This window comes from Bufo bufo, chromosome 3, assembly GCF_905171765.1.
Source record: "Bufo bufo chromosome 3, aBufBuf1.1, whole genome shotgun sequence".
Classification (NCBI taxonomy): Eukaryota; Metazoa; Chordata; class Amphibia; order Anura; family Bufonidae; genus Bufo; species Bufo bufo.
The window spans coordinates 328,731,568-328,749,438 of NC_053391.1; the positions used below are offsets into that span (position 1 = coordinate 328,731,568).

The following is a 17,871-nucleotide window of genomic DNA, read 5'->3' on the forward strand; positions in this document are numbered from 1 at the left end:
CTGTAATACACATACAGTACCGTTACGTACATACAGTTCCATTATATACATACTGCTCTGCTACACATACAGTCCTGATCAAAAGTTTAAGACCACTTGAAAAATGGCAAAAAATCATATTTAGCATGGCTGGATCTTAACAAGGTTCCAAGTAGAGCTTCAACATGTAACAAGAAGAAATGGGAGTGAGACAAAACATTTTTTGAGCATTCAATTCATTCAATTTAATGAAAACGAATAAACTGAAACAGGCTGTTTTTCAGCTGATCAAAAGTTTAGGACCACACCGTCAAAAAAAAAACTAAACCCCCCCAAAACAGAAATCCAACTTCCAAACATAAACTCAGTAATAAGTAGCTCCGCAAGCGTTTCCATGAGGTGAGTGGGATCATTTCTCCAAGTGGTGAAGACGGCCGCACAAAGGCCATCTACTGTCTGGAACTGTTGTCCATTTTTGTAAACTTCCCTTGCCATCCATCCCCAAAGGTTCTCAACTGGATTTAGATCAGGGGAACACGCAGGATGGGCCAAAAGAGTGATGTTATTCTCCTGGAAGAAGTCCCTTGTCCTGCGGGCATTGTGTACTGTAGCGTTGTCCTGTTGAAAAACCCAGTCGTTACCACACAGACGAGGACCCTCAGTCATGAGGAATGCTCTCTGCAACATCTGGACATAGCCTGGGGCCGTTTGACGCCCCTGCACTTCCTGAAGCTCCATTGTTCCACTGAAGGAAAAAGCACCCCAGACCATTATGGCGCCCCCTCCACTGTGGCGCGTAGAAAACATCTCAGGTGGGATCTGCTTGTCATGCCAGTAACGTTGGAAACCATCAGGACCATCAAGGTTACATTTTTTCTCATCAGAGAATAAAACTTTCTTCCACCTTTTGAATGTCCCATGTTTGGTGCTCTCTTGCAAAGTCCAAATGAGCAGTTCTGTGGTGTTCATGGAGACGAGGTCTTTGAAAACGTTTTTTGTTTTTGAAGCCCTTCAGTCTCAGATGCCGTCTGATGGTTATGGGGCTGCAGTCAGCACCAGTAAGGGCCTTAATTTGGGTCGAGGATCGTCCAGTGTCTTGACGGACAGCCAATTGGATCCTCCGGCTCAGTGCTGATGACATTTTTTTGGGTCTTCCACTTGACTTTTTTGTTCCATAACCCTCAGGATCATTTAAGAAATTCCAAATGACTGTCTTACTGCGTCCCACCTCAGCAGCGATGGCGCGCTGTGAGAGACCCTGCTTATGCAGTTCAACAACCCGACCACGTTCAAAAAGGGAGTTTTTTTGCCTTTACCATCACAACGTGTGACTACCTGACATTGAAAATGACAATGAATCCGCATCTTTGCACAGATTTGGCCTTTTAAAGGCATGTGGTGCTGAAATTTAGATCAGCTGATAAACAGCCTGTTTCAGTTTATTCGTTGTTTTCATTAAATTGAATGCTCAAAAAATGCTTTGTCTCACTCTCATTTCTTCTTGTTGCATGTTGAAGCTCTACTTGGAACCTTGTCAAGATCCAACAATGTAAAATATGATTTTTTGCCATTTTTCAAGTGGTCTTAAACTTTTGATCTGGACTTTATATACACACATTTAGTTCTGGTACACACATGCAGCTCTGCTACACATATACACTTATCTTTAAAAGGGTTCTGCACTTTGTTTTAACTCATGATCTATCCTCTGGATAGATCATCAGCTTCTGATCGGCAGGGGTCCGACACCCGGGACCCCCGCCGATCAGCTGTTTGAGAAGGCAGCGGCGCTCCAGTAGCGCCGCGGCCTTCTCACTGTTTACCGCCGGCCCACTGACGTCACGACTAGTATCAACTAGCAGGGACGGGGCTAAGCTCTGTTCACTTGAATGGAGCTTAGCCCCACCCACGCTAGTTGATACTAGTCGTGACGTCAGTGGGCCGGCGGTGAACAGTGAGAAGGCCGCGGCACTACTGGAGCGCCGCTGCCTTCTCAAACAGCTGATCGGTGGGGGTCCCGGGTGTCGGACCCCCGCCGATCAGAAGCTGATGATCTATCCAGAGGATAGATCATCAGTTAAAACAAAGTGCAGAACCCCTTTAATAAAAACTCACATTTCCCTGCACTAGTGTCGGCTGTATAGTTCTTCTCTTCTTGCTCCTCCCATTGATGACATTATCTTAGGTCCTTAAAGGGATCCTGTCATGTGGATATTTGATTATAATCTAACTAATTATATACAATCATTAACCCTTTCATGACCAAGGGTCATTGATGCCCCAGTGTCCAGGTCAAAATTAACAAATCTGACATGTGTCACTTTATGTGGTAATAGCTTTGGAACACTTTTACTTATCCACGCCATTCTGAGATTGTTTTCTCGTGACACATTGTACTTCATGATAGTCATATATTTGAGTCAATATATTTCACCTTTATTTATGAAAAAATCCCAAATTTACCCAAAATTTTGAAAAATTCACAATTTTCCAAATTTCAATTTCTCTGCTTCTAAAACAGAAAGTGATACCTAATAAAAAATTTATTAGTTAACATTCCCCATATGTCTACTTTATGTTGGCATCATTTTGGAAATGTCATTTTATTTTTTTAGGCCGTTAGAAGGCTTAGAAGTTTAGAAGCAATTCTTACAATTTTTAAGAAAATTTCCAAAACCCGCTTTTTAAGGACCAGTTCAGGTCTGAAGTCCCTTTGTGGGGCTTACATAGTGGAAACCCCCATAAATGACCCCATTATAGAAACTACACCCCTCAAGTTACTCAAAACTGATTTTACAAACTTTGTTAACCCTTTAGGCGTTCCACAAGAATTAAAGGAAAATGGAGATGAAATTAAAAAATTTCACTTTTTTGGCAGATTTTCCATTTTATATATATTTTTTCTTTAACACATTGAGGGTTAACAGCCAAACAAAACTCAATATTTATTACCCTGATTCCGCGGTTTACAGAAACACCCCACATGTGGTCGTAAACTGCTGTACGGGCACACGGCAGGGCGCAAAAGGAAATGAATGCCGTACGGTTTTTGGAAGGTAGATTGTGCTGGATTGGTTTTCTGAACGCCATTTGTTTTTTATTTTTGTGCCGATCGTCTTGTGCAGGGGCTCGTTTTTTGCAGAAAGTGTTGAGGTTTTTATCGGTACCATTTTTGGGTACATAGGATTTTTTGATCATTCATTATTACACTTTATGGGGCAAGGTGACCCAAAAATTGGCTGTTTTGGAACAGTTTTCATTTATTTATTTTTACAGCGTTCATCTGAGGAGTTAGGTCATGTGATAGTTTTATAGAGAAGATCGTTACGGACGTGGCAATACCTAATATGTATACTTTTTCTTATTTATTTAAGTTTTACACAATAATGGCATTTCTGAAACCCAAAAAATGATGTTTTAGTGTCTCTATAGTCTGAGAGCCATAGCTTTTTTATTTTTTGGGCGATTGTCTTAAATAGGGTCTCATTTTTTGCGGGACGAGGTGACGGTTTGATTGGTACTATTTTGGGGGTCATAAGCCTTTTTGATCGCTTGCTGTTGCATTTTTTGTGATGTAAGGTGACAAAAATAGCTTTTTTGGCACTGTTTTTTATTTTTTATTTTTATGGTGTTTATCGGACGGGGTCCATCATGTGATATATTTATAGAGACGGTCGTTACGGACGCGGTGACACCTAATATGTGTATTTTATTTTATTTTTTTATAGGAAAAGGCAATGTCTTTTTTTATTTACATTTTTATTTATTTATTGATTTATTTTTACTTTTATTATTTTCACTTATTTATCAGTTCCCTCTTGGATCTTGAAGATCCAGTGGGGCTGATAGTTGTAGTATACTTTGCAATGCTCTTGCATTGCAAAGTATAATACTTCCAGATTGCCTGTAGGTGGCAGCACTGGACGCCTTTGCCATGGCAACCGGACGCTTTTGCAAAGCGTCCGGTTGCCATGGCAACCATCGGGTGCTGCAATCACAGCGCTGCAGCCCCGATGGTGGAGAGAGGGAGCTCCCTCCCTCTGTTAACCCCATGGATGCCGCAACCGCAGCATCTATAGGGTTACAGGAGAGTGTCAGCATAGAGCTGACACTCTCTGCTGATGGCGGCGGCTCAGGAATGGAGCCGCCGCCATCACACACAGAATGGGGAATCGGGGGCAGCGCTGGAAGGGATGGGGGGGTCGGGGGGTACAGACTACAATGGGGCAGCCGCAGGAGGGGCGGCTAGAAAATCCTTCCAGGGGGCGGATCGCATGCCAGGAAGGAGATAGAGGAGCAGGAAGGAGCAGGAAGGAGATCGGCACAGATCGGCGGGGCACAGATCGGGGGGGGGGGGCGCACACAGAGGGGCACCATGTACTTAGAGCGGCACAGATGGGGGGGGGGCATGAGGAACACTATCGACTTTCAGGCTCTGATCTGCAGAGCGCAGATCAGAGCCTGAAACGGGCATTTTAACACTGCCGCGATCCGATTGGTTAGTCTGCACAGACTAACTAATCGGATCGATTGCCGGCAAGGGGCCACTCTGATTGGCCCCTTGCTGGCATTACTAGACTGTATGCTGTCCGTGACAGCAGCAGGACAGGGGCAGAAGCTTTAATCCAAGCGTTTTGCAGCGCTTGGATTAAAGAGCTGGCTTGACGTCTATACACGTGATAGCTGCACGGGGTATGTGCAGCTATCACGTATATATACAGATTGCAGTCGTGAAAGGGTTAACTACTAAAAAGTACCTTAGATGTATTCACTTACTGGTGTGACAGATGGTTATCTCATAATATACACACAAAGATGCCGCATGCTAATGAGCTGATTTGAGTCCGGTGTGATGTCAGTGAGTCCAGCGTATATTTAATTCAGAGCTATAGCCACTCCCCCGCCCACCTGCTGCTGATTTATATGGAAACAAACTGTCATTCAGCAGCAGGTGGGCGGGGAGAGTCAGGAGCATCATTATCAGCTGGAGCTTTTCAATACAAGATGTTGGCAGATTGACTGGGTCAATTAAAGAAAGTGACCCAGCATTGTGCTAAGAGAATCACTCTCTTATTTATGTTGCCCTTAGTTAGGACACCATAAAACTGGTGACAGGTTCCCTTTAAGCTGTACTTGGAGTCTTCCTTTCCTTTCAGTACAGCTGTAGGACTTTCCTCCCCATGTGCTTTCCTGATCACACAGATCTGTGTCGGCAGGGAGAGAGAAGTGTGTGCAGATGCACAGCTCTGTCACTGATCGGGCAAAGCACTGTATGTGCGCTCTGCCCGATCATTAGGAAGCAGCTTTGCTGGATCTCCCTGACTGCCTACAGTCCGAGCTGTCAGAGATCTATTCTGACTGATTTCACACTGAACAGGACTGAAAAGCCTGCAATGTACATGCAAGCTGCGGAAGACAAGTGGTTGAAATTTGTTTGTGAAACTCAAGTGCAAGAATGATTTTTGAGCCAAAAATATATTCATATCAGTAAAAATGACCCTAAACAAGCCCATATCATTTAATATACCATCTAAGCACTAGGCTTCATATTGCAGCTGGGGCAAGTGCTGAAATTCGTGGCATTAGACAGCAGCATGGTGTAACAGATGCACATTAAAAAGAATAATGATACAGTATAATACACCTGTGACAGGTGAATACTGCTGTCATCGCTGGTGGTTCTAAAGATGAAGCTTTCATTTGTTAATGCAAACCCTGAGCGTGACCACAGCTGTATGCACTAAGCCTCTCCACTTCTACAGCTGAATAGCGGCATTTACAAAAAACATACTGTACATCACAAACCGTAACCACATGGTGTTCTGTTGTTGGTGTAGGACTCTTAATGCCATTAATGCGTTAACTGTATGGAAGCTGAATGAGTCGTGCCACCTTCTGTATATAATTTTTTTTATTTTTTTTTATTTTTTTTCAGGTTGGAAGAAGTGGAAATATTCCAGCTGGTACCACTGTGGATACAGATATAACACATCCTTACGAGTTTGATTTTTACCTCTGCAGCCATGCTGGAATACAGGTAGTTTGGCTTTAGTTCTGTTAGCATTAATGTACAGTTAAAGGAGTGATCTCACTTCAACAAGTGGCATTTATCATGTAGAGAAAGTTAATACAAGGCACTTACTAATGTATTGTGATGTGTCTATATTGCCTCCTTTGAAGGCTTGATTTATTTTTTCATCACATTATTCACTGCTCGTTTCCATGGTTACGACCACACTGCAATCCATCAGCTGTGGTCGCGCTTGCACACTATAGGTAAAAGTTCTGGCCTCTCTAGTGGCTGGGACCATGGGAGCGCGCATAGGCTGGTGCTTTTTCCTATAGTGTGCGAGCACGACCACTGCTGCAGCATTGCAGGGTGGTCGAAACCATGGAAATGAGCCGTATGTAATGTGATGGAAAAACAAATCCAGCCAGCAAAAGGAAGCAATATTGACAATCACAATACATTAGTAAGTGGCTTAAATTAACTTTCTCTAGTCTACATGATAAATGCATTTGTTAAAGTGAGATAACCCCTTTAAAGGGAATCTGTCACTAGCAATTTACCCCAATTTCTTTTTCATGAATCCATGTTTAACAGAGTACCTATTTTCCATCGGTCTTGTTCTTTTGATTGTCCGTCTTGTCATTTCTTCAAAAAATCGATTCTTATGATGTGTAAATGACGCTGTAAGGAGCCCAGAGGGGCGTTCTTCTTTCTCCACGGTGCCCAGGAACGCCCCTCTGAAGTGCCGTGCCCGCCTAAATTTGAAATCTAATAACGCCTCCAAGTTCATCTAAATCCCCTCCCAGAGGCGCGGCTAAGTGCTCAACCCCCTCCCCCCCTCCTCAGCGCCGCGCTCTGCGGCAAACACCCCGATCCTCCTCTCGCCGGCATCCCAATCCCCGCGCAGGCGCAGTGCCGGCGATTTCCTGGGCTATGATAAGATGACTGTCGGCACTGCGCCTGCGCGGGATTTGGGATGCCGGCGAGAGGAGGATCGGGGTGTTTGCCGCAGAGCGCGGCGCTGAGGAGGGGACGTTGTTGAGCACTTAGCCGCGCCTCTGGGAGGGGATTTAGATGAACTTGGAGGCGTTATTAGATTCCAAATTTAGGCGGGCACGGCACTTCAGAGGGGCGTTCCTGGGCACCGTGGAGAAAGAAGAACGCCCCCCTGGGCTCCTTACAGCGTCATTTACACATCATAAGAATCGATTTTTTGAAGAAATGACAAGACGGACAATCAAAAGAACAAGACCGATGGAAAAAAGGTACTCTGTTAAACATGGATTCATGAAAAAAAATTTGGGGTAAATTGCTAGTGACAGATTCCCTTGTTTCTCTTTGGCATGACAGGTCACCTAGCAGTGATGATGGTGACCGATGGGCAGGCTTTTGCACTTCCCTAGCCGTTTTACAGGTTAGGGCAGTGCTAAAGACTGCTCATTAGTGCCGGTGACGTCACCGGGCTCACTGCTAGGCAGAACCTTTTTATATTCTTCATTTGAAAAGGTTGTATTAGAAGTAGAAATACAAAAGAACACTGAACAATAAGCTAATTTCTACATTTGGGAGGCTGTTGGTAAATTATAGAGCAAGAATATACACAATACACATAAGAACTGTATTCTTAATAGAATACAGTGTCTAACAGGGTTTTCCGAGAATTTTATAGTGATGATCTATCCTCAGGATTGGTCATCAGTATCTGTCGTCTGACACCCGGGACCCCCGCCGATAAGCTGTTTTGAGAAGGCTTTGGTGCTCCTGTGAGCGCCATTGCCTTCTCGCAGCTTACCACCAAGCACAGCTTGGTACATTGTATAACTGCTGTGATTAGTATTGCGTTCAGCCCTATTCATTTCTATGGGGCAGAGCTGCCTCTAGGCCACGTGACACATGAACTTGTCATCACTGGCCTAGGAAAAGCTGAGCGAAGGCTGCCTTCTCAAACAGCTAATCAGCGGAATTCCCAGGTGTCGGACCCCCACCGATCAGTTACTAATCACCTATCCAGATGATAGGTCATCAGTATGAAAATCTCAGAAAACACCTTTAATCTGGAACGGTGTCTTAAAAGGGTTGTTCACCACTGGGGACCTATTCTGCATCAACATCTAGTTTGACGAGGATAACGTGGCTGTTGCAAGCAATGACTGGCAGCAGCAGTGAAGTGTCACTGATGCAATGTGTGTCTTTTCTGTGCAAACAAATCCTGCCAAAAATTCACTGTGTGGGCCAGTCTGTGAGAGGGCTGCCCGGCATAATTAAACAGGAACTGCATTAGTGCAATTCCGAGCCCAGGAAAGCTCAAGGATCTGTGATGACATGATCATCACAGGTCCTTCATTGCCTAGGAAAGTACAGGGACTGCACTGATAATCAATGCAGTTACAAGGTTAGGAGCACACAGGACCTGTGATGACATCATCACAGGACCTGCACCCTCTGAGAGTATGGAGAGGAACTACAGAAGAAACATCTCCATCCAGATCCAGACTGACTATTGGTGTCCTGTCTTTTCAGTCTGTAAGACAGCTTAGAAATGTAAATGTGGACAGTTTTGCTACCAGTGGGGAGATGGATGGTCAGGGGTCAGTTTTCTGCCAGTGGAGGGAGGGGTGATCAGTACCCAGGGACAGTACCGCCATGCGTGGTCAGCAGTTCCTTCAGAATTGATGGAAATAATAATGCAGAATGCAGCACTAGTCATCCAGCCAAGAGGACAGAGACCACATTTGGACCCATGGTGGACCCCACTATATGTTAATGGGTCCTGACTAGGGATGGTTGTGTAGGATGTCATTGGTGGTTGTGTCATCTTAAACTTTGAAGAGGCGAAAAGAATGTCGATATTTGAATCACAAATTATTACATATGAACACACATAGTAAATATGACCTCAAAATTGATACAGATAGCATACCAGATCCCCCTGTATACAGACCCCAGGCCAAACTGCTCCTTTTTACATTCCCAGACTCCACACCAGTGGGGCATCTGGGAGGTTTGTCAGCTCTGCTGGCAGTCTTAGACTTTGGGTCTATTCACACGTCCGTTTTTTCTTTCCTGATCTGTTCCGTTTTTTCAGGAACAGATCTGGACCAGATCTGGACCCATTCATTTTCAATGGGTCCTGGAAAAAAACGGACAGCTCAATGTCAGATTTTTTCCAGGACCCATTGAAAATGAATGGGTCCAGATCTGGTCCAGATCTGTTCCTGAAAAAACGGAACAGATCAGGAAAGAAAAAACGGACGTGTGAATAGACCCTTTCTGGGAGAGTTGGCAAGTATGACTGAGAGGCTTATTCATGTAGTATCTGGAACACTCTATTAGGCACATTTGATGTGGCGCTTGTATTATGGGACATTATAAATTAGGCACAAGCAGCATCAAAATTGTTCTATGAGGCACACCCCTTGTGAGGTACATTTACTGTCAGTATATAGCTGGGAAAGGTGTCAAGTCTGTTCACCCAAGGCCAGTAGATTTGACTACCTCTACCCAGAACCATAGTGATGCCACACAAAATGATTCTGAGACAATATTCGTTTCTCTAATTTCTTTTAACAATGAAGATCAGTTGATGTCAGAGGTACATTGATACGGGTCTGAATAGTAACATATACTGGGCTTAGGCAACAGAAATGGACACCTGTCCCTGATTTATCTACATCTCCCCAGGGGTCCCTTATCTATTAGGAATCCAAAGATGTGCACCCCTGATACAAACCCTTCACCTGGCAACAACATGCATTTTATGCCCAGGGACAGAGCAATACAAACAAGAGCACCCTACATCATCAGTAAAGAGGAGCTGAGTATTAAAAGGAATGTCATCAGAAAATGTACTATTTAATTAAAGTTTCTATGGTAAATATATATCTATATATACGGTGGATATAAAAAGTCTACACACCCCTTTTAAAATGTCAGGTTTCTGTGCTATAAAAAAAAAATGAGACAAAGGATAAATAATTTCAGAACTTTTTTCACCTTTATTGTGACCTATAAACTGTACCACTCAGTTGAAAAACAAACTGAAATCTTTTAGGTAGAGGGAAGAAAAAATATAAAAATAAAATAATATGGTTGCATAAGTGTGCACACACTTAAACTAATACTTTGCTGAAGCACCTTTTGATTTTATTACAGCACTCATACCCAAAAAGACTGAGTCTATCAGCATGGCACATTTTGACTTGGCAAGATTTGCCCACTCTTCTTTGCAAAAACACTCCAAATCTGTCAGACTGCGAGGGCATCTTCTGTGCACAGCCCTCTTCAGATCACCCCACAGATTTTCAATCGGATTCAGGTCTGGGCTCTGGCTGGGCCATTCCAAAACTTTCATCTTCTTCTGGTGAAGCCATTCCTTTGTTGATTTGGATGTATGCTTTGGGTCGTTGTCATGCTGAAAGATGAAGTTCATCTTCATGTTCAGCTTTCTAGCAGAAGCCTGAAGGTTTTGTGCCAATATTGACTTGTATTTGAAACTTTTAAAAATTCTCTCTAGCTTAACTAAGAACCCAGTTTCAGCTGAAGAAAAACAGCCCCAAAGCATGATGCTGCCACCACCATGCTTCACTGTGGGTATGGTGTTCTTTTGGTGACGTGCAGTGTTGTTTTTGGGCCAAACATATCTTTTGGAATTATGGCCAAAAAGTTCAACCTTGGTTTCATCAGACCATAACACCTTTTCCCACATGCTTTTGGGAGACTTCAGATGTGTTTTTACAAAATATTAGGCTGGCTTGGATGTTTTTCTTTGTAAGAAAAGGCTTTCGTCTTGCCACTCTACCCCATAGCCCAGACATATGAAGAATACGGGAGATTGTTGTCACATGTACCACACAGCCAGTACTTGCCAGATATTCCTGCAGCTCCTTTAATGTTGCTGAAGACCTCTTGGTCGCCTCTCAGACCAGTTTTCTTCTAGTTTTTTAATCAATTTAGGAGGGACGTCCAGTTCTTGGTAATGTCACTGTTGTGCCATATTTTATCCACTTGATGATGACTGTCTTCACTGTGTTCCATGGTATATCTAATGACTTGGAAATTCTTTTGTACCCTTCTCCTGACTGATACCTTTTAACAATGAGATCCCTCTGATGTTTTGGAAGCTCTCCGTGGACCATGGCTTTTGCTGTGGGATGCGACTAAGAAAATTTCAGGAAAGTCCAACTAGAGCAGCAGAACTTTATTTGGGGTTAATCAGAGGCACTTTAAATGATGGCAGGTGTATGCTGATTCCTATCGAACATGATTTTAAATGTGATTGCTTAATTCTGAACACAGCTACATCCCCAGTTATAAGAGGGTGTGCACATTTATGCAATCACATTATTTATTTATTTATTTATTTATTTATTTTTTTCTTCCCTCCACTTAAAAAATTTCTGTTTGTTTTTCAATTGAGTGGTACAGTTTATACGTCACATTAAAGGTGGAAACAGTTCTGAAATGATTTATCTTTGGCTCATTTTTTTTACATCCCAGAAACCTGACATTTTAACAGGGGTGTGTAGACTTTTTATATCCACTGTATGTGTGTGTATGTATGTATGTATGTATGTATGTGTGTGTATATATATATATATATATATATATATATATATATATATACATACACTCACCTAAAGAATTATTAGGAACACCTGTTCTATTTCTCATTAATGCAATTATCTAGTCAACCAATCACATGGCAGTTGCTTCAATGCATTTAGGGGGGTGGTCCTGGTCAAGACAATCTCCTGAACTCCAAACTGAATGTCAGAATGGAAAAGAAAGGTGATTTAAGCAATTTTGAGCGTGGCATGGTTGTTGGTGCCAGACGGGCCGGTCTGAGTATTTCACAATCTGCTCAGTTACTGGGATTTTCACGCACAACCATTCCTAGGGTTTACAAAGAATGGTGTGAAAAGGGAAAAACATCCAGTATGCGGCAGTCCTGTGGGCAAAAATGCCTTGTGGATGCTAGAGGTCAGAGGAGAATGGGCCGACTGATTCAAGCTGATAGAAGAGCAACGTTGACTGAAATAACCACTCGTTACAACCGAGGTATGCAGCAAAGCATTTGTGAAGCCACAACACACACAACCTTGAGGCGGATGGGCTACAACAGCAGAAGACCCCACCGGGTACCACTCATCTCCACTACAAATAAGAAAAAGAGGCTACAATTTGCACGAGCTCACCAAAATTGGACTGTTGAAGACTGGAAAAATGTTGCCTGGTCTGATGAGGCTCGATTTCTGTTGAGACATTCAAATGGTAGAGTCCGAATTTGTCGTAAACAGAATGAGAACATGTATCCATCATGCCTTGTTACCACTGTGCAGGCTGGTGGTGGTGGTGTAATGGTGTGGGGGATGTTTTCTGGGCACACTTTAGGCCCCTTAGTGCCAATTGGGCATCATTTAAATGCCACGGGCTACCTGAGCATTGTTTCTGACCATTTCCATCACTTCATGACCACCATGTATCCATCCTTTGATGGCTACTTCCAGCAGGATAATGCACTATGTCACAAAGCTCAAATCATTTCAAATTAGTTTCTTGAACATGACAATGAGTTCACTGTACTAAAATGGCCCCCACAGTCACCAGATCTCAACCCAATAAAGCATCTTTGGGATGTGGTGGAACGGGAGCTTCGTGCCCTGGATGTGCATCCCTCAAATCTCCATCAACTGCAAGATGCTATCCTATCAATATGGGCCAACATTTCTAAAGAATGCTATCAGCCCCTTGTTGAATCAATGCCACGTAGAATTAAGGCAGTTCTGAAGGCAAAAGGGGGGCCAACACCGTATTAGTATGGTGTTCCTAATAATTCTTTAGGTGAGTGTGTATATATATATATATATATATATATATATATATATATATATATATATATAACTTTTCGCACAGTAGTAGGAATGTTTTTACAATTTAGATAGCAACATGGGAAACTTAAACAAAAATTCAAAAAAATCTATGTTTCATATAAAAATGTGAATTAAACAATAGGTCATTTTCTGATGACATACTCCCTTTTAAGACCTGATATGCTTAAAGGGGTTATCCAAGATCTATAAGGCCCCCCCCATATGCCCAAGCCCCTCACAGAGGTTGTACTTACCTCGCTTCTAGGCACCTGCGCCGCTTCTCAGCAGCGGCTGTGCCGGTATGAGAAGCGGCGTGGGTGCCTGGACGCGAGGTAAGTACAACCTCTGTGAGCGGCCCAGGCATATGGTGGGGCATTCTAGAACTTGGATAACCCCTTCAATCTGTAAGCAGGTAGGCCTTCAGGTCAATGAAATATTGCTGGACTCTAAGGAAGTCATTTTTTTTTTTTTTTTTTACTTCCGGAGTACCCCCTAGGGTATGCAAACTGCACGTTGAAACACAGGACTGTCTTGGTCATAATGTTTGCACAGCGCATATATATATATATAAGTTCTTGCTGTTAGTAGTATATTTTACTGTTGAATGAAGACCAGACACATTCCAGTTTGATTATAGCTCTTCTCTTGGATTCTGGAAAATCGTGTACTAATTCTGGCTGATTTGAAGTCTCCATTCATTGTCTGCTTTTTTCCTTGTCTTTCAGGGTACTAGCAGGCCTTCTCACTATCACGTCTTGTGGGATGATAACTGTTTCACTGCTGATGAACTCCAGCTGCTCACCTACCAGCTGTGCCACACGTATGTGCGATGCACGCGATCAGTCTCGATCCCTGCGCCTGCTTATTATGCTCATCTTGTGGCATTCAGAGCAAGATACCATCTCGTGGACAAGGAGCATGACAGGTATAGTTACCGGGATGTTATAATATTCCTACCGCCCCGGAACCTTCTTTCTCCTTATTTGTTCTCTTTTGTATACTTTTTTTTTGTTTTATCCTTGTAACTTTGTGACAGTCATCACTTTCATTCTTTCATTCAGGACTGTAATCTTCTTGTAATTTGGGTACAGGACAAATACACTGTGGATTTCCCATTATGGGTTTATGTGCAGTAAATCTGGTACGAGCAAAGTGGATAGGATTTTAGCAATGTCAGTTTAGAATCATGTCAATTTATGCTGTGGATTTTATCCATTGCATTGCACAAGTTGAAATCCGTAACAAATCTGCAACAAAATCTGTGATAAATCTGCATGTGATTAATGCACATTTTTTCCACCTCTTATTATGTCAAATTATGTGTGTCCTTAACGTGTCAGTTCTCTAATGTGCTAAGTCAGGGCTACACGACAACCCCAGCTTGAGCTTGGCAAGGGCTTATACATTTTCAGTCGCACAGTGTGTCGCTGACAGTTGAATGGTGACATGCTCTGCTGATATATTTATACAGGTGCTATTTCTTCTGCAAAAGTAACTTTAAGGTATAGTAATAGATCATTTTCCACCCCCAATTTCCATAATAAGGTGAACGGCGAGGACTATGATTGATCAGGTATGTGTTCAGTCTAATCTCTTATATACGTCATATACTGCTGGTCAGTATCCATGGCAACTGAACTGCTGCCATCAACCAATTTACTTTTCTGAGTAATAGTTTGTTACCATGGAAACCTCCAACTGATGTGGTGACCTTAGAACTTTCTCCAGTGTGACATGAATTGTAACTCTTAAATCCTGTTGTCCTTAAAGAGGTTCTCTGAAAATTATGAAAATACTTAAATATCACTTTATTATAAATATATTCCCAAATATCTTTCATTAGTTAGAATGGTTCGTTTTGTCTAGGGGGCAATCATTAGGGGAAATAAAATGGATGCCGTCCTATTAGTACACACAAAACCTGTCCTAATCACACAGAAGGATGAGTTACTTCACAACACTGAGGTAAAGATCTGCCTCATCCTCCTCTCTGCTTCTCAGGGCTTATGATCCTGAATACAGCTGATAAGAACTTCAGCTGAATCTCTGTAGGAATGGAGTTCATGAGGAGACATGAAGTACAGAGAGGAGGTGGGGATTTGACTAATGAGCAGCAGCATTTGTATGCAGTCTCCATCGCCACAGTCTGTCCTGTCCGTCCTCTTTGTATTTTATGTCTCCTCTTGAACTCCATTCCTGCAGAGATTCAACTGAAGATCTTATCAGCTGTATTCAGGATCATAATCCCTGAAAAGCAGAGCAGAGAGGAGGATGAAGCAGCTCTATAGCTCAATGTTATGAAGTTACTTCTACTGCTGTATGACTACGACAGGTTTTGTGTACTAATAGGACAGCGTCCATTTTATTTTTTCTAGACAAAACGAGCCATTCTAACTAAGGAAATGTATTTGGAAATCTATTTATAATAGAGTAATATTTAAGTATTTTCATTTTCTTAATTCCTTGAGAACCCCTTGCACTCCCAAGAAGCACTCCCACAACAATGTTTATTCTCTGGCTAATTAGAAAGGTATGTGGTGTACTTTCTAGTGAATGTAGTCATGTGACCATTACCTACTTCCCAACTGATGCAACGTCTTATGTGTGAACAGGAAGTCAGTCTGCCATAGGAATGAACAGAGAAACTGACTTCCTGTTCACACGTAAGATGCTGTGTCAGTTGGAGAGTCAGAGTGTAAGTCACATGACACGGCTAAGGACCAGGAGGGAGTGGATAACTCACATATACCATCACAGGTAAAAAGATTACCTTCTTTACAATTTACATCATGTGTCTTTCTAACAGGCCAGAGAATAAAAATAGTTGTGGATTTCTTTAAATAAAAAATTCCTACATACATTTTCCATGGGATTTAGTTAATGTTGCTTCCCATAGTCCATGTTTTCATGAAATTTGTTATTAGAGATGTATTTATGCAAACCAGGATGCATATGCCGAGACGCAGTAATTAATCTGAAAAGTGTTTTGTATCCTATAGTGCTGAAGGAAGCCACGTATCTGGTCAAAGCAATGGTCGGGACCCACAAGCCCTTGCCAAGGCCGTGCAAATTCACCAGGATACCTTACGTACCATGTACTTCGCGTGAGAACAACTTTTGTCCCTAAAAAACGCACAGGTTTGACTTACAACATGGAACCTGAAGGATCTCATGTGGGTTTTCAGGGCCCAGTAGAGTGGCTCACATTCTCCTGCCCTCCAATCTCTCCCAGGCCTTTTCTTCTGGCTTGCACTGAAGCCCAGGCACAGTAATTGAGGGGAGGGCTAATCCTGGGAATAGAAGATTTTTGAGGAACACAGCACTATTATGCAATATGAAACCAGCCAACTGCTAGATCGTTGTAATGGAGCCTCCACTTGGATGCACTGCTTAAGTTTTTGTCTTTCTTTTACTTTCCAATATTTGAATCCTTTTATGCCTTTACCTCAGATTGCTCTGCAGCACTAGCTGTCTTTGCAAAAAAAGAAAAAAGACAAGTAAATCATGGGGATGTGTGGGAGTATGTTTGCATATCTGTGCACACTTGGGCTGTGTTTTTCCGGTACATGGGTATGCAGCATAATTGTGATGCGGCAGTTCTAATTAACCTGCTGTAGTCCTTTTTAAATGCAGTCGATATAATATTATCTTTTAGCGGCCGTGACTAATACCTAATCCTATTTACAGTTCACCCCTTCTGATGATATTGGAGTTACTTGTGAAACTCCAGCTGCACAGGGGTAAAAATGTAGAGACAGCCTCTAGTGTGCCCAGGTGTGTTTATATGTGTCACATGTATATGTGTGTTTAGTTATTCATTACATATATGTGTATACATATACCTGAATGAATGTACGTATGGATAATGCATATGAAGTAGAAGGTTGTCATGCAAAAAAAAAATAACCAGAATTTATATTTGTGTCACTACCTGTCTAATTTTAAGGTCCCACTTTTTTTTTTGCCTTTTATGTTGTCCACCTTATGTGCATAAGTCGTGTCCTTTAGTGCTTCCCCTTTATTTGTTCTGCAACATTATAGTCAGCAAGATGCAAGCGGGTATTGCATGTGCCTAGTGCTATGGTCATGCAAGTGACTGGATATATACTTCAGCTATTACAAGAATATTGCCACTTATTACCAAACGTCATTGTGATAGGAAAGGCTTAGCACTAGGTCTTGGCCTAGATACTATGGCCTCATTTCTCAAGCTCTGACTTTCTTGTGCAAAGAAATATCCCTGAAAAAGAAAATCCCACATCCCAGTCTCAACGCTTTACAATATTGCCCACCCTAACTACATCCCCTTATTCTGTATGCTGCAAACGGTTGTCCATCCCCGCACATTAGGGGAGTGTTTTAACCTTTCACCCTCCAAATAATGCTGTAAAGGAATAGACCTTCTCTTTAGAGTTACCGTATGTAAAGTATACATGGTTGTGTGGAAATTGTACGCTTTTCTAGTATATATTTTTTTTATATATATAAATGTATTTATTAGATTAATGACACTAATTTAATTACTTCAGAGCGTATTCTCTGCCACCATTGTTGTTTTTTCCTCTTTTTTTTTTTTTGACTCACAAAAGATATATGTTTGATTTTGCTCTCATTTTAGTGCAATAAGCATAAATGAATTTAAACCCAGCAATGCCAAAGAGGCCTGCATCGACCCTGCCGGCCCCTGTGGCTACTTTGGGATTAAAATAAATGAAAGCCTTAACTATGAAATGAACGTGTCCAAATAGTGACGTCTACCCCGAAATATTATGGGAAGTACTATGTTCCTGTCAATGAATAGTGCAATGCTTTGGCGTTTCATGCTTTACACGTCTGGATCAAAAGTTTTTATTTTCACATAAGGACCAACATGATCTGTTTAGTACACCTTGTCAGAAGTGTTCACGAGGCAAGTAGTATCCAGGAATCAATGTAACAGTGGTGCGAGTTAAACCACGGCATGCCATTTTCCTCAATAACTGCAGTCTTTTATATTAAATACATGGTTTACTG

At 42.1% G+C, this 17,871-nt stretch overlaps 1 protein-coding gene across 1 annotated transcript in view; it reads left to right on the forward strand.

Moving 5' to 3' along the window:
• Positions 1–17,871, forward strand: part of LOC120995285 (protein argonaute-3) — a 144,880-nt gene extending 127,009 nt beyond the window's left edge. The window contains exons 17-19 of the mRNA XM_040424385.1: positions 5,915–6,016; positions 13,584–13,783; positions 15,858–17,871. Of these exons, the coding sequence (XP_040280319.1) occupies positions 5,915–6,016; positions 13,584–13,783; positions 15,858–15,966 (411 nt within the window). The 3' untranslated portion in view covers positions 15,967–17,871. The remainder of the gene's footprint in view (positions 1–5,914; positions 6,017–13,583; positions 13,784–15,857) is intronic.